Below are 17281 nucleotides of genomic sequence, written 5' to 3' on the forward strand. Positions count from 1 at the left end.
TTAGGCCGAAAGATGATTTGTCACATGAGCATATGTCTTGGGCAATAGCAAGAATTTTCCCCTTAGAGATGGGTGAAATTGTGATCACAGTATTAGCTGTGGAACGTCGACTCAATGCTAAAGGCAGAACCCACAAATCTCTGTGGTTAGTTTTATCTTTGATTTTATTGTGAACGTTCGGACTAGAGGTGATTTTATTCGTCCTTTATTTATCCAGGTAAAAAAATCTCATTGAGATGAAAAATCTCATTTCCAAGAGAGACCTGGCATCATGGCAACAAAAGTCAAAATACACAGGTGATGATTCTTTCTGGCTACTGCTATTTTTCTTCAGCTATCAATTATACCCACCACGTGCAGTTTTCCCACTTGAACTCTGTGACAACTGATAAAACTTTAAGTTCATGTAGGGGGAGAAAAGTTTGGACGGCACAAATTTATAAAGTCCAGAATATGCATCCCTGCTGTCAGTAGCTTCAACCTAATTTGAATTATATCAGTCCTATTGATAGATTTAATGTGATTTCTGAGTAAATTTCCAAACATTATCAGCAGATTGAAAATATTGGTTCATTGTATGAACAGTTGGCAACTTTTGCAAGACAAACGTCTACATATAAAATAAATAGATGTCTTATAGGACAGAAATAAGTTCAGGTATCTCTTATTGTGATTTAAGTTCAATAATTGGTATTTATTAGTGAATGAAGTTTGCTTGCAGTAAATAAATTTGCTGTTGTGTGTATTTCTAGATTAGTTGATCAATTGTTTGTTTTTGTTAGCTGTCATGTCAACATTAAGATTTCCAAGAAGCTACAGCAGTGAATTTAAATTAAATCCCAAAAGATGAGGGTATTCAGTCCTACTATGATAGAAAATGATGAAAAATGTAGGAAACTGGAACCATACAACTATACATTTAATAACTCAACCCAAGGAAAACATGTTGAAATGTCTGCAATGAATTTTCTGTATGTCTGCGGCATATGTTTCATAATGAGATGTGTGTAATTATTTAAACATGCCCACAAAACTGAGTTGGTGGAAACATCTGGAATCAGTAGTACAGCAGAAGGAGTGACGATTAGCCATTTGGCATCATGGGTGGGATTAATGCCATTGTTGTGTGGTTGTCAAGCGTTGTCATGCTGTGCGGCTCGACACAGATATTTTAAACAGCCCATGCTCACTTTTTAAGCACCCCTAAGGCATAGCTACTGATTGAGAAACAGAACAGGCTTAACTCCTCTTACTGTAATTTGGTTTGCACTTTAAACCCTGGCAAAACCAGTATGAACAGCTCTTTAGAACACCACAACACAAGTCATGCATACCTGCATTTAACTTCAACATGACAATAGCAGATGCAAATATGTGAGCGCGTCTTTCTGTCATGGCCATCAGTGCTGCTTTGGCGACTGTTCCTTCAACACTCCACTATAACATAAGACTTTTCTTAGTGATGATGTGTTGCTGAACTGGGGTGGAAAAGGTGAGGGGTCAGCAGTTCGCTGCAAATGGGAGGATATAACTCCCATAGTGTGATTCTCCAACTCGACGTCTCACAGACAAACAGACAGACAATTGTTGAAATGGTTTCATTATTTCTCTTCCAAGACTTCCAAGAGGTCATTGTTTTTTGGAAGAGGGGGAAAAAAGAGATAACTTTTGGCCAAGAGTACATTCATATGATTGGGATGAGTCCGAAATTTGCCTGAGGACACACACAGGACACACACAAATGCGCGCATGCACGATGTATCTCTCACTCTTAGGACTAACAATGAGGCTTTAAAGCTCTGAAAGGTGTTGGCTATACATACCACACATGTTTACATAACTCTGCCCTTAATCATGCAAATGAAGGCATGAACCACCGTTTGACCTGATGGGAGCACCGACTGACTTGCTTTACGTACTTCAAAAGAAAGTACTTCAGTGACTGATCATCTGAGCATGGTCTGATTCAGATCAATAGTCTGCGCAACCCATCTCCACCCACAGACATTCATCCTACTCTGTAATCCAGATATTACCAGATGTTATGTGACGGATCGTGGCCTTTACACGCCCACACATGCAGAAATATAGGCAAACATCTTTTTTTTTCCTGTAAAAGCCAGCACCTGGCATAAGGCTGATTTGACTGAGAAAACAGGTCCTCATATTGACTTCCTACTCTAATTCGCTCGTGTGTCTGTGGTATACTATGTATCGCTGACTGTTATTGCACACTAATAAGAAGACTATGTACACTGAAGGGCTTCTTTGTTTCAAATGCACTCTGCAGTTAGTAAGAATAAGCTTACTGTCTTCTGGTACAATCTAGCTTTTTGCTGCTGCTTACGGTCTTTGATTGAACTTTGATTTCCCTATTATGCTTCATTTTATGCCTCTCACAAACAAAAACACGAGTTCACATGATAAACAACAGAGTGATGGTCCTGTTACTGTTTTTTTTTTTTGAGGAGCAGAGTGTATCAGTAGTCAGCTGAGCTGATCTTAAATCAGGAACAGGAAATGTGATCTGGGGCTCTGGCCAGCCCAGAACACTGTCCCTATTGTCAGAGCTCACACAGGGAAAACACTCGGGAGTTTTAAAGGTTATCTGTCCTGGGAAAAGGTTAATATTCTCCTCCATAACTACCCTACAAAGGACAAAGAGACACCCAAAATGGATACCGGATGACGACCCTATCACTAAATATGTCTTTGTTGTGCCTCTTACTATAAATGTATGAGTTTATTCGCAATCAAGAGGGGTCAGAAAAAAGTTCTCTATCAGTGTTTGCTCAACTGTTTTTAAACCACTGACGAAATATACTGGAAAGACGTGATTAATGCTGGTGGTGGAAGATCCCTAACTGGTCAGCTTAGTCATCAATGCAGCATGCAAAGCGAAAATAAAACATTTACATGGTCAGTTTATGATCTCAGCTCGATAAAATCAATACTACAGCTCCCGTTTAGACAATAAATTATTTGCTGGTTGACAATGAAAATAAACTGGCGCCTACCGTGATAATCTATCCAGTGCGTATAATTCACGAAAAGAAAATAAACAACTGGAAAACAACAGTTCCTTTGTCCTGTGTGATAGAGCTCTATCGCATCATCTCAAAATGAATTAACCAATTAGGAATTCAAGAGAAAATGTATCCACATCTACTTTGATAATCAAACACATGATCTTGGGCTCTTCAAATCAGGCTTTCATTAAGACCAATGGTTCCTATTATACTGTATGTCCCACTGGTTTTGTGGGAATCAAGTCTACGACGACTAGCGTCCCCTATAAGATGAGCCAAACCAACTGGTTAATCGCAAGGTTAAATAAATAAATACAGTGATTTAGCATGTTTTAAACCACCATTTCTTTCTATGACCCCCCAATGCAAAGTTATACTAGGCTTCATGCTAAACCAAACAAAACAACACTGACTGATATCAGCCCCCACCACAGAGAAGCTACTTAGACCAAAGTGTCACTGTCAGTTCATGTTTGCTGTGTGAGAAAAAGCTAAAGTTAAGTTGACTGCGAAAGGCCTCGGTCTACCATAGGCAGACAGTAACACAATTTCTACATCAGCATTGTAAGTGTGAATCATCTTTTTTGTTCTCTCTGCCATAGAAGGCCTAGTCATAGTGACTAACCCGTGTGCTGCCACAGCCTGTGGGCCAACGGGAATAGTTTAGGTAAGGTGATAAGCTAACAGCAAGGCCTGGTAAATACAATATGATCAAAGTCTTTATTCAGGGATACACTTTTGTAAACACAAAGGGACATAGATGCGAGCAGAGAAATCTAAAAGGCAACAGAAAGGGGCCGCGGGGTGTAGGTGGTGTCGATTCCTCTGGCACGGCCCACATTAAACTAATGTAACTGTATCTCTGTAACAGCACTAAAGGCTATGACCTCATCCCGTGGTGAGAGAGGGAGCAAACCTGGACACATGAGACCATTACACCAGCATGGCTGCTGTGGGTGTGTATATGTGGGTGTGCTTTTATTTTCCCTGGATTGAAGGGGCTTGGGTGGGATTGAACTGTTTTCTTATTCCACAACTTCTCTCATATTAAAGCACATCAGTTGTTTCCTAGTAGTGAGTGAGCAGTGGAGTTTGTCAGCTATGGGCAGATATAGATCCAACAGGAAATTCTACACTACCACTCACAATGAGGCCTTAACGCCATAATTGCACACTTATTTGCCCCATTTAACGCCCTAAAATAGTCATGTTGTCTGTCAGATTAGATTACCGGGCCACCTTTTGTTACACATTCAGTTCTTTGTTAAATACTTCCATAGCAGGGTCATGATCTCGAGACATGGAAACTCACTTTATTTAAAATAATAATAATAGTAATTTAAGCAGTTTTTAAACAGTTGTACACACGCGATTTTTGAAGTGTATAGCCATCACGGTCATGTTAGGATTTACACCTGCAGATTTTGGACTGAAGTCAAAAGATTTTTGTTGTAGTGTTTTTTGTTGTTTTTTTAAACAGAGGAGCTGAAATTGAATTCACATTTTCACAATACAACAGTGTGGACACCTTAAGTAGTTCGGCTACGTGCACAAGAAAGTAATAAAGTGACAGTGGGTTATTTTTTTTAAGTAATTAGAACATTTACCACGTTTTCTAGCTACTTTTGCAGAACACTTTAAGAAAGTAAACACCGCCTACCTTTTGGAGGTGAAGTTCAAAAGCGACGTATTTGAAACTTTCAAAGGCAGGTGGGAGTAAAAATCCCGTTACGAGGCAGCTACACCAAGTCGGGCGAACGTAAGCACAGTCCAACAGCCTATCCTCGTCATCTTCGCCGGGGTTTTTCCTCCGTTCTTGTGACAGTTATCTGACTGCGCGAGGTAAAAATATCAAAAGCGACGGCTCCAGCCGTGAGCGCGCGCCGCTGTCTAAGCCGTACGTGCGTACGTACAGTATAACATCACCTCCGCGCTCCGAAATGTCTCGGTAATCAACTTATGTAAGAGAAAGCGAGTGTGCACGCACTGCTTTCTATTTATCTGTCTCCTCCTCACCGAGTTCGTCCGTCGGTGTTGAAACTGCTGATAAAACCAACTTGAAGTCTCACTTTCATCCGCGTGTGTGCTGCTGGTGTGCGGGCTCCATCTGCTGAACTCCGCGGGGTAAGGGAGATGCGGATGTGTGTGTGTCTGTGTGTGTGTCTTCTGCTCTACATCTGGCATAAACGTGAAAAAAAAAAGCCACAGACCGTTTAAACATAGATTTATAATCAGTTTGAATCACTTTGTTGTTCCTGTACTTTATGCTATATTGTAAATTGTTGTGCTACAAGTAAGAAACGCTCACTGTGTACACGTTGCTAGTACTGAGTTGGCCCCTGTTTTACCTTCAGGACTTGGTACACATTCAGCAAGGTTTTGGAAATTTTCCCTGGTCCGTACTGACGTGACAGCGTCACACAGTTGCTGCAGATTTGTGAGCTGCTCAACCGTGACGCAATCTCCACATCCCAAAGGTGCTCTGTTGGATTGAGGTCTGCTGAGTGTGGAGGCCAGTGAACTCATTGCCATATCCAAGAAACCAGTTTGAGATGATTTGAAGTTTGTGACACGGGGCAGGAGGCAGCCATCAGAAGATGGCTACACTGCAGTCATAAAGGGACTGACCTGGTCAGCAGCAATACTCTGATAGGCTGTTGCCAGTTGCCAAGATAATATCCTCTACATCGTTATGCCACCAACAGCAGCCTCAACCATTAACACATGGCATGATGGATCCATGCGTTCATGCTGTTTGCAACAAATTCTGACCCTACCATCAGATTAACACAACAGAAATCGAAAGTCACGATATTTTTGTAATGTTCTATTTTTGTTCACTTTTAATGAGCCCATTTGAAGTGTAAACACAGTTTCCTGTTCTTAGCTTTCAGGCGTGGCACCCAGTGTGGTCTTCTGCTTCTGGTTAATTCAGTTACAGTGTGGTACTTTTCCTTTGACTTCTGACAAAACCCTCTGTAAACCCCAGAGATGGTGTGGAATAGATCAGCAGTTTCTGAAATACTCAGAAAAGCCTGTCTGGCACCAGCAACCACTTCACATTCAAATGGCTGATTAGACATTTGTGTTAATGAGCATTTAAACATGTGTACCTAATAAACCGGTCAACGAGTGTATCTACTTACCGTGACATGTCATCAGTCAAAAAGACTTGTAGCTACAGTCATCAGGCTAAAAATGGAAAAATAAATACACGCATGCATCGTTACTAAGTTCCACTTCCAAAAACAGAAGAATGCAGGTATTGCAGTAGGTAACAGTTGACTGAAATACAATAGGATGAGTCACCACTGGTGACATAACAAAAGCCACGCTACACATCCCCACAGCAACAGCATAATTTAACAATGAGTAAAGTGAAACTACCGTAACGTTGATTAACACGATCCTTAACGACTTTCACAATACATCTATAAAGATGAATAACTTTCTGTGTTTGATGTGCAGTTATGTAGACACATCAGTTGCTGATTTGCTGCAGGACGACAATGCAGGTGAAATGTTGTTTTTGCCTTATTAATGATCATATTGTGCAAATAGTTAAACAGTTATTTTGAATGTGTCAGTTTTATAGCAAATACATTGTGCACATCTGGAGCAGTTTTATGTTATCTCACATGTAAATCTGACCACAGAAATGACCTGGAAGCCATGAAAGTCTGTGTTTAGCTAACTGCTAACTGATAATTTTACTTTTTAATTTGTCATCTGACCACCATGTGAACCTCACTGGACAGTAGATATATCACATTGTCCGTGATAATATCGGTATAATATAAAAGTAATAGACTGTGATATCGTTGCTACAGCAACACCATACGTTTGTGCTCCACGGTCCTCACAACAATGGGACAAGCCCAGGTATCTCTGACAGCAAGAGCCAAGTCTCCGATAATGATTTAGTACCTAAAAAAGGAGCTACTTGATCAATGCACAGGACTCTGAAAAATGTGCAAGAAAATTACTGATGCCAAACACACACCAAGCTGTGAAGCCATGAAAAAGTCAATACCATATGTCACCCCTCAAATGTTTTTATTTTGTTTCCAAGGAGCCTAAATTTTATTTAATTTTTTAAAGTGAGTCTTGAGCAATAGTTCTCCAGGCTTCCAAAGGTCTTTCAGAATTTTTCTTTGGACATTGGCGGATTTTTCCTCATTTTCAATCCAGTTCTGATCATTTTCAGGTGAATGTTTGTTTTGGTTTTTTTTTCTTAAGCCGCTTAACACTGACCCATTCAAGCATAAAAAGGCACCTTTCACAAGAGATGAACCAGTGTTGTTTCTACGCATGGCAGACAACTTATCAAAGAACCGGTTTTAAATTGTGTTTTTAGGCATTTGTACTAGCAGCCTGTTGGAAAAATATACAATCTGTACCAATTTCTTTAGCTGAATCGATGAAAAATGCCAAAGACAACAGTTTAACAGGCATAAAATAATAATTTTGCACCAACAAAGGGATTCCCAAAGAACTATTAGCTGAAAACTCATCTCAGCATGTTGTGCCGTGTGTCCTTAAAGTGAAGGTAAAGCAAAAAGAGTTCAAAATAAAAATCCAGCAAAGACCTGAGATATGCACCTGGACCTTCACTTGCTGTTCATTGAAGTCTTACCAGAAACTTTCAGTAAGCAATTCTTATAGATAAGAAACAGGGAGTGAACGCTGAGGTATGCTAAATTACAAGAGAACAGGACTGAAAATCAGTGGCAACAAGCCTAACGGAACGAAAGGCAGCAATCATCCAAATAAGAGCTTTGAATGTCCTTGAAGGAGCCTGGAGAACTATTCCTGAAGAGTACTTAAAGAAATTATAAAAAGTCTTGTGTAAGAGATTGGAGAGTGGAGACAGTGTGGAAGACTAAAGGTGGCCTATTTAAAAACCGACTTTCAAGCTCATTACAATTGTACAAACTCTGTGTTTGCCTTTTTGCTGTATTTCCATGTATGATTGCTGATGTTTCAATGAATCACTGCACTTATCTCCAATGTTCCTTTCAGAATATAAAGAAATGAGGGATGACTAAAGACGTTTGGCTAGTACTGTACTAGCAGCTGGTGATGTGTGACCCAAAAGTACACAAATGACTCAGCCGAGCATCGCTAGCTGCACTCGATAGTTGCACTCCATGACAGGACGAGCAAATGGTGGATGGAAATTACTGCCATGTTTAAGCAACTGGTTAAAAGAGCTCGGCCCGGGACACAACATCCCAGGTAGAAAATATTCTTCAGTTTTGTCATGCGACAGTATTGTGTAGGCTAAGCTTTATAAAGTTAAGTATCTTTAGTGATTAAACTAAAAAGCCATGTTCTTACTCTCCTTAAAGTTTCCAGGGAAATTCTCAGTAGATTCTCATTTTGATAGTTTATTTATTTACATTCACCCATAAATGCTGCTGTCCCTGAGCTGTAAGCATCAATAAAACATTGTTCAGGAAGTGTTTTCTCCATATCATAAAAAATACTATCGAGAATTTTCTTGAAATATCTGCCGTTATGTCTCTTTCTCTCCTCTCCTGGACAGCAATATGCTATTTTATCGCTAAAAATACTCACATGTTCTTTTGCATCCATGCTCATCCAGATTAAGTCAGCATAACTGGAAAACCTAACATAAACTAATCACAGAGAGAACAACTGATAACTGTCAGCGAACTAGGTCAGTTCTATTTTTTTCCATTTCATGTGACTCAGACTGGTCCTATGATGGAGTCAGTGGATTTGTGGTTGTTAAATTATGTACCTAAAGGGAAAATTGTGGCCTGAGAATTAAAAAAAACCCTCCTATCAACAGCACTTTGTGCTTTTCCTTGTACTCTTGGCAGGTTTTTACCAGTCCATCCCAGAGTCACGGGGCTGACTGTGGCCTGAATCATTTGAGATGCGTTCGAGCAAATTGAATTTGATTCGAGTTTGAACAGCACATGCTTCAGACAGAGCTTCTCCTATTTACAGATATAGAGGTCAATTGGAAACGGTTGCTACTAAAATTACATTTGCCAATAAATTCGCTTATTTTGGATTTATTAAATCATTCCATGAGCTGTTATTAAAACATCATTATTCATATTAAAGAGGGCAAAAACAGGCTTCTTTCAGCTGGCAGTGATCACTGTCAGCTGGAATTTGCTGCCTAATAAGGTTGGTAATGATTTTATTTTTTAATATTTATGTTAATACATTGTCTACAGATGTCAGTAGAGCTCTCCCTTCTTACTTTCCACCCTCACAGCATCACTTTATTGCCTTTGCAGTCAATGAGCACTCTGGCTGCTGGTAGCACTGAGTATTTACATTTCACCATGCAAACCTTTTGGATTCTCGACAGTGGGGTCTGACTAGACCCTCCAGTAAAAATATCCTCACCTTGGCATAAAGTGATAATGTCAGCGAGGTATCGGGGATCAATTTTCCCCCAAATTCCCAAAAGGATATTAAAACGGAAAACACTGGTAGGGAGCAATAGAGTGAAATGGCACACGGGATACATGGGAAGGACTTCAAGGTGGAGGTTTGTGGCCGGTGGGGCTCGCTCCTCATTCAGTCACAGGAAGCCGGTAGGAATGAGAGGAATGCAGTCAGGCAATACGGTGATGGAGGGAGCAGCAGTTGCAGGGCAGATTGCCAGAAAGAATGGAAAAAGGAAAAGATAGGAAGAGTGAAAAGTGATTAAAGGGTGAAAAAAAAATGGCAGGTCTCATTTACCAAATGGCAATTTGTTGTTGCTCACCGTGCAAGTGTAATTTCTTTGTCTGATACTGACCACAGGATGCGGATAATGTGCATGATATCGGAGGGGTCAGGCACGGAAATACCTCAGTACATTATTGGGATTGGGATTGGAATGTGTGGAGTTATCAGTCGGACAGATTTCCTGAAAATGGGTAGAAGTAGAGGATCCATAAACAACAATAAATTATTGTTTTTTTGTCATCCTACCTTAGACACACATCTGTGCAGACAGAAACGTGCTTCGACATGAAGGGAAACATGCACGCAGATGGCACTATGTGCAGTCTTTTTTTACTTATCCAGTTTTCTCTTTCATTCTGATATGTTTATTTTTTATGTTTGCTCCTTTTTTTCTCACTACTGTGCCAGTTATTCCAGTTTTCCCACAAAAAGACTTTAGCAGACGCAGTAAACTGACAGAAAGCGTGTACGAGGGGAGGGTAAACAGGACGCGCTCAAGCAGCACAGGATTGAATATTTGCTGTGTGCCACCTCAAATGAGGTGCTCACTTCCAACCTCTGCAGTCTTTAGGCTCATTGTTTTGGTTTTGCACCACTTTCCTGTTTAGATTAACGCTAACTCTCATTAGCCTCTTTTTCATGTGCAGCTGTATGTTATTGTTAAAGCTAACATGATCTACTGTTAAGTACAAATGCAGGAGCATCAGATAGATAAATGTTAGCCAATGAAGATGCTTCAACACTTTACAGGGCGGTGCCAAACATAAGGCCCGGGGGATAGAATCGGTCTGGCAAAGACTCCAGGCTGGCCCACTGGAAAATAGATAGATAAACAATTAAATGACAGAAAACCTCCTATTTTTTCACTATCTGCTACAGAAATGTGATCCTTTTTCAAAGTTAAAAATTCTGTAATTTAGAAAAAGTTTTGTTTAATAATTACAGTCGGAGAAATGAGCTACCAAAACTTTTTGATGTTAATTTTACACATTTATGTCTCACAATTTAAGCCCCAAAATTTGACATACTGTCCAAATTGTACTTATTTTTCCCGTATTAAGAAATCTGATTGTTGTTGTTGTTGAATGTAGTTCAACTTCTTTACACTGACAGAAGGAGTTTCACTGGTCTGGCCCACTTAAAATCAAAGTGGACTGTTTGTGGCCCACAGTGTAAAATGAGTGATATATTAGTGTTGTGTTTATAGCTTGCTTTGTTTCCTCAAAGTGGCAAAAAAGAACAATTTAGCATAATTAAGGGTGCTTTAAGTTGTTAATGTGGTTTGCAAAAGCGAGTTAAATGAAAGCCAGTAAAAATGAAAAAGACAAAAATCGTGTATTCAATGTAAAATTGTGGTTTTCGAACTTGTGTCATAAAACCATAGCACGTGTTCAGGTGGGCCTCGCTAAGCTTGAGCTAGCAGCTGTGTGGTAACTTTGAACCAAGGGAGGCTGCTGGAGGCTGCTCGCAGCAGCGGGTGCAGCCTCTAAAGCTTTTCCATTCCCGACAGCAAAGCGTAGGAAAGCCACAGAGGGGAGCGACGGCGCTCATCGCTCGCCTGGTTTCTTGGGAAACTGTCTGTGACACTGGAAAGTGTCGCTTTGTGACGCCTTCACACTCCTCTGTGAGCGCGTGTGAAAAACATTTCAAAGTTTGGAGCAGTGTATAAACCTCTGACAATGTGTTCAATGTGGCTTTTAACGCATTTTGCATATCAGGCTGCACAAACCTGCGAGGTGGTGATTTCACTGAAGCTTCTGTAAACTTTGCTCTTCTTGAAAGAAAGGTCTTAAGATGTGGAACTGCGCTCGCAGTGGCCACAGTGCATTTCTGAAAATCCTCCTGCTTATAACCCATGCTGTTGCCTACATAAAAATTTAAACAGAGAGGAAAGCAAAACCCTTAAGATATATAATCTTTCCTGCTATGAGAGCTTTTTGGATCTGGTCTTAAAACAAAACAAAACTTATTTAAGACCTGGTCTTAAATAAATCTTATTTAAGACCAGACCAGAGGTCTTAATAAAGTGTTTGAAGCTCTCAAATGAAACTACTTCCTGCAGTTCAGCTCAACGCCGCCACAGATCAGGCTCTTGCAGTAAAAGCACACTTCCACAAGATGGTAGTATAAATATTAATGACTGGGTCATTTGTTTTTATTAATCAAAACAAACAACAGCCTGAGAAGACGACCTGAGCTTATAAAAGGACACTCACTAGATTCTCTCTACACGTCCTTCCTCATTGCTTTATAGTGCTCACTTGACTCCAGTTTGCAGCCTCTCCTGTCATGAAGAACCCTCTTTAGACCAGAGCCGGCCTGATGAAAGCCGCTCTGATTTGCTGCACTTCTGGCCTGCCGTAAAGCCAAGTTACGGTACTCTCAATCAGCAGCTCGGAAAATGTAATGGGCCGGTGCAAATCCACAGGTTATTTTGGTGCTCAAAAACAAATGATGTGTTGAAGGTTTGATCAGAAAACAAAAATTATTGGTGGAGATTTCCAAAAATAAACAGTGACCTCAGGTGAAACCTTTAGAGAAAGCCACAGCAGACCGCAAGACTAATATCGCAGATGTCAAAATGAAACATTTTTAGCAGTCCTTCCTTTGGCCTCAGACACAAAGTCTGAAACCGAGAGGGAGAGTGACGTCCCAGAAGGCCACTTTTAGAAGACCGTGGCCTCTTAACCTGTTGCCCTCCGACCTTTAAAAACCAAACAAACCAGAAACACAAACTACCAAGTTCATCTACTTGTTTGTCTTCTCAAATTTGATTTCACATTTTGCACTTTGTTCTCCAATCAAATCAAATAGGTTGTCACGTTCCAATACACTTTCAAAATGGCCACAAATATCCATTATTATTAATTAATCATTTTGTCCATAAACTTCCACATGTTGCTATAAATCCTCAATTTACAAGTTTCAAATTTCTCTTTTAATTCAGCCAAACAAAACTATGTAAAGAGCTGTCATGTCCCCCATTACTTTAAAGACAGCAGAGCAATTAAAGTATGATTTATAGTCCTAAAAAAACACGTAGCTGAGTCTCTAAATGTGTAGCAGCGCACGGGAGTAAAAAAAAAGCCAAAGTTTAGTGTTTTGAGCGAGAGAGGAGCCAAAGGCCGAAGCCAGCGTTTCATCTTATGCAGGAAGATTTACTGTATGTAGAGTCACAGTGCACGAAAACAAGGAAGAGGTGGTGAAAAGCTAAACCTGCTGTACAGTGCGCCCCCCTAACTTTACCTGCGTTCTACAAATGAGGCTTGGCAAGAACAAGACAGGCAACCCCCCCCCCCCCCCCCAAAAAAAAGCATGCGATGTTAAAGCAAGATTTGTCATGTCAACACATTTTCAATCAATGTTCCTTTACTCATGATATCCTTGGTTGCTGTGCCACCAGTCAACTCTCACTGTCAAACAAATCTCTCTCAACCTTTTCGCCGTCTCTTCTCTATTGCTCTGTCTCCTCCAGCAGTTCATCGCAGCGAGGGACTGTTGTTTTCTGTCTACTCGTTTTAGGCGCTCTTATACTTTTCGTGGACACACTAAGTCTCCAGGGTGCCTGGTTCTGTTTCCAATTTTCTCCCCTTCCCAATCCCGAGAAACAGCACGTCCAAAACCAAACAAATAAAGCCAGAAAAAAACAAAACAAATGGAGTAAGAAATCATTTATCCTTGTTACCCAACCGCAGTGTCCTTCCCGGGCATTTGATAAACATGTATGATCTTAAAGTGTTTGCATACATTTCAGTGTGTGTAATAAATTAAGAACAAACCCAATCTTCTCAAAACTCACAGCCAAACCAAAACTCTTAGCACTTAAAACCACTGTCCAACAACTGGACCAAAAAAAACCACGTCCACATCTGCAAGTTTAACTAAAAATCCACTGCTAAGTTCATAAAAGGCTGACATACTTTCCTGGTGATACATTTACGTTCAGTCCCTGAAGAAGACTCTTTTTTTAAATTTTTTTAACAAAGCTGTTAATTATTCCTTCACAGATAGATAGAAAATAGAAAATGTGCAAAAGCTCACCGGCTTTCTGCGCTGACATTCAGCGAGTGGTCCTTCTGTGCTCCCACAGCGAGTCCAGTCAGTCACAGGAGGCAGTGGTGGGACGGAGTGGAAAGGGAGAAGATAGCTCCTGCTCTGACAGGGGAGTGGTGGTGCTGCAGCGCCGGAGCCCAACCGTGCGCTCACAAAGCGAGTCACAGTCAACTGCTTGACACAAGCAGCTCCCTCTGACTTTTCTGTGTCTTGCACTTCCTCTCATGTGAGCTGAACTATCTCGCTGTAGTTTTTTTTTCTTTTTCTCTCTCACTCTTTCGAAGTCGCTATTCTTAATTCTGTTTCAGAGAAGACACAGTTGCTCTGCCCTATCACACACACACACGCACACACACACAAACTAACTTATTTGGCAGGGCTCCCCTTGCACCAGAAGCTCCAGAGAGGAGGGAGGGGATGGGGTTTGTGGACATTGTGTGTGTGTGTGTGCACGCGTGCAGACAAAAAGAAAGAGAGAGCGACAGATTGTGTAGTCACTTGCGTCTGACAGACAATAGCAGGAAGTGTTGCTTTTGGATGCACAAAGTACACAAGAATGAAATAAGAAAACTGCGACAAGCGTGAAACTTTAATGATTTTTACTTTTAAACATTACAGTGGTGCTTATCTCTCGAAGTGAAGCAAACACCGAAGGAACAACAGCACAATTATCACTCGGAGAGTCTCAGACTTTTTTGTATTCGATGGCATAGAACAATTTACACTAGTTTGGATGTTTTTTTGTTTTTTTTTAAGATTGTAAATGATTTTAGGTCATCCACAAAACTTTGATGCCTCAGAGCGGATCTTGTTAGAAATTTGCAAAACAACACGTTTTTACCAGTTCCTCAAAGGGATCAGTTGACTTGGGATGCTTATCAAAGGCACATGACTTTTGTATTTGAGATTTATTTTTTTTCTAATGCAGTGACCCAGTCAAGCTCCTACTTCGGCGCTTAAACACAAGCGGAGCATTCAGTGTGATTACTTACGTAAGGCAACACATTTCAAACCGGCAATTGCATTTCAGTCTGAGTAAAATTATCAAGGGGGGAAAAAAGCATCCACGAGGTCTGTGTATGTGGAGAGCAGTTTCAGTGTTGCCACAAATATACTCACGAGCTCGCTTAAAACATTTAATGCTTTCACATTCATTTAAGTAACTGAATCCGTGTAATACAGGCTGGAAGTACATATGATATTAATTTATATGGGCGCTGTGATTTGAGTAAATATGCATTTCCCCAGAAATACAAGCGGAAAAGACACGTTAGTGAATGCGGTTTTGTCTGATTTGTCATCGCTGAGATCACTTGATTCATTCATATAGCACTGCAACGTCAGAGAGCATAAAAAAGCCAAACCTATGTTTCATAGCTACACTTGCAACAAAGGCCCACGGGATGAGTGCATGCATTTAGCATATTCATAGCTTGAGCCACCTATAATTCCCATGTAGTCTTGGTTTAAATAATGTGGATACACAGGATTCTCCAACACATATAACCACAAAAATCTTGTGAAACATAAAACTGCTCCCCTGTGAAATGTAAAGTGTTTCCAAAGATTCTAGTTTTATTTTGGATGCTTACATTATTTTACTTTGCACACAGAAATTAAAATATTTCACAAAAACCGAAAACTAGTCAAAATTATTAGCCCCCCAGTGCTAATAGTCAACTATGTAGCCTTTTTGTTGGATGACAGCCTGCAGTCGTTTATCGTAGTTTTCAACAAGTCTCGCTCGTGACTCCTGACCAAGCCAGGTCCATCCTTCTTTGGTGAATCTCTCCAGCTCCTCCAGCTTTGTTGGTCTTCAGGCCTGGAGCTTGGTCTTCAGTTCACCCTATAGATTTTCAATGGGATTAAAGACAGGGCTTTGTGCAGGCCAGCCAGTAATGTTCTTCACCAGGAACGATGATAATTTTGGGTTGTTGTCGTGATGGAAGGCAAAACGGTGACCCAGACCCAGTTTTGGTGATGACTGCTTGAGGTTTCCTTTAAAAATCTTCACATAACCTTCTGTCTTCATAATTCCTTCCATCTTGACAAGATTCCCAGTTCGAGACACACTGAAGCATAACACTCCCACCACTGCGTTTCACTGTGGGGACAGTGTTCTTTGGGTTGTAAGCCGCTCCCTTCTTTCTTCAAACATAAGAATCAGAGTCAGAATCAGAGAAACTTTATGAATCCCAGAAGGATATAGCAGTCGTATAAAGTCGTGTAAATAAGTGCACATGTGTACAAGTATACATTGTGGCGTATATTAAAATTGATAGAGTGCAGTGAGGTATGTTTAGTGAAGAAGCGTCTCTCTGGCCAAAGAGCTCTAGTTCCAACTCTTCTGACCAAAGGATGCACTTCCAATATGGATAATCTTTCTCTGGGTTGTCCTTGGCAGACTTGAGTCTGGTTTTAAGGTGGGTCCTCTGCAGTTGTTCTGGGCTCTGTAGACACATCTCTCACATCTCTCACTATTTTTTTTTCCCAAAGTCTTTTAAATGTTTTGCTTCTTACTTCTACCAGTCTTGTTCTGTACTACTGGCTCTGTTCATTTCTTGATGATAGTTTTCAATACAGATCTTGACACTTGGAAACATTGTTATAACTTTATACGTCCACCTCTTGCTTTGTGAACATCAACAACCTTTTTTATCAAGTCTAAATGGATTTTATTTTTTGGCATGATGCTTTCTGTGCGACTGCCAAACTCTTGCTGAAGTTTTTATACAGTGTGTAAACTGCAAGATAACCCTCAGGTTTAACTTGATTTCACAAGCTTTGAGCATTACCAAGTTAAAGCATGTCATTTCACCGCGGTGGTTTGTGCTGTGGCTCAATAAAAAGGTCTGCTTGCTAATTATAATGACCCTGGAAATTTGGGGTGTTTTTTAATGAAAAAAAGTCTGCAATTGCGTGCAAATAGAAATAATTTATGTTTTCTAAAGAAAACAAGAACGTTTAGAAATGCTGTGTTGAAAATTCCTTGCTTGGGAAAATGTACACAAAACCTTTCAATTACATAGGAGGCCTAATAATTTTCTCTTAATTTTGAACTGTGGCCAGTTTCATGATCCCATTACATTTTTATAGAAATGTAAAAGTGAGTCTGCTACAAATGTATAGTTTCACTCACTATCTAGCCTTCCACAAACCTTAACTATGCCACAGACAGTAGCAGACAGTGCACTGCAACTAAGCCAACTCACATTAACCTGTGTTGATTTTAGGCGGTGCACTCTCTGAGATTTCTTCTGTCTGAGGGAGAGAAATGCAGTTAAAGGGTCAACAAGTCTTCTGACCTGAATTGTTGTGTGGTCTGGCTCGCTCCGGTTCGCCGCTAGCAGCTATGGATTAGCTTACTGGTTCAAATGTAACTTTATCCTTTGGGAAAACACAGTGACCAAAGGAAACTCATGTTTGGGGGTTATGACCTTCTGTCCTCATGTCAAGTGAGAGACATTCTGAGGCTGGCTTTC

The 17281-nt window shown here is 40.4% G+C and overlaps 1 protein-coding gene across 3 annotated transcripts in view; it reads right to left on the reverse strand.

Moving 5' to 3' along the window:
- The window catches only part of LOC146518833 (histone deacetylase 7-like), a 41754-nt gene extending 27581 nt beyond the window's left edge, over positions 1–14173 (reverse strand). The window contains exons 1-2 of one of the 3 annotated variants that reach the window (XM_085160353.1): positions 11724–13780; positions 4690–11689 (exon numbers count right to left, since the gene is read on the reverse strand). Coding sequence is in view for 1 of the 3 variants with exons in the window: in XM_085160352.1 (XP_085016478.1) it covers positions 13788–13806 (19 nt within the window). In the remaining 2 variants the exon portion in view is untranslated. The other 2 variants (XM_085160352.1, XM_085160354.1) reach the window with 2 other exon arrangements.
- Between the last annotated feature and the right edge of the window lie 3108 nt (positions 14174–17281).

The sequence above is a fragment of the Neolamprologus multifasciatus genome, chromosome 5, assembly GCF_963576455.1.
Source record: "Neolamprologus multifasciatus chromosome 5, fNeoMul1.2, whole genome shotgun sequence".
Classification (NCBI taxonomy): Eukaryota; Metazoa; Chordata; class Actinopteri; order Cichliformes; family Cichlidae; genus Neolamprologus; species Neolamprologus multifasciatus.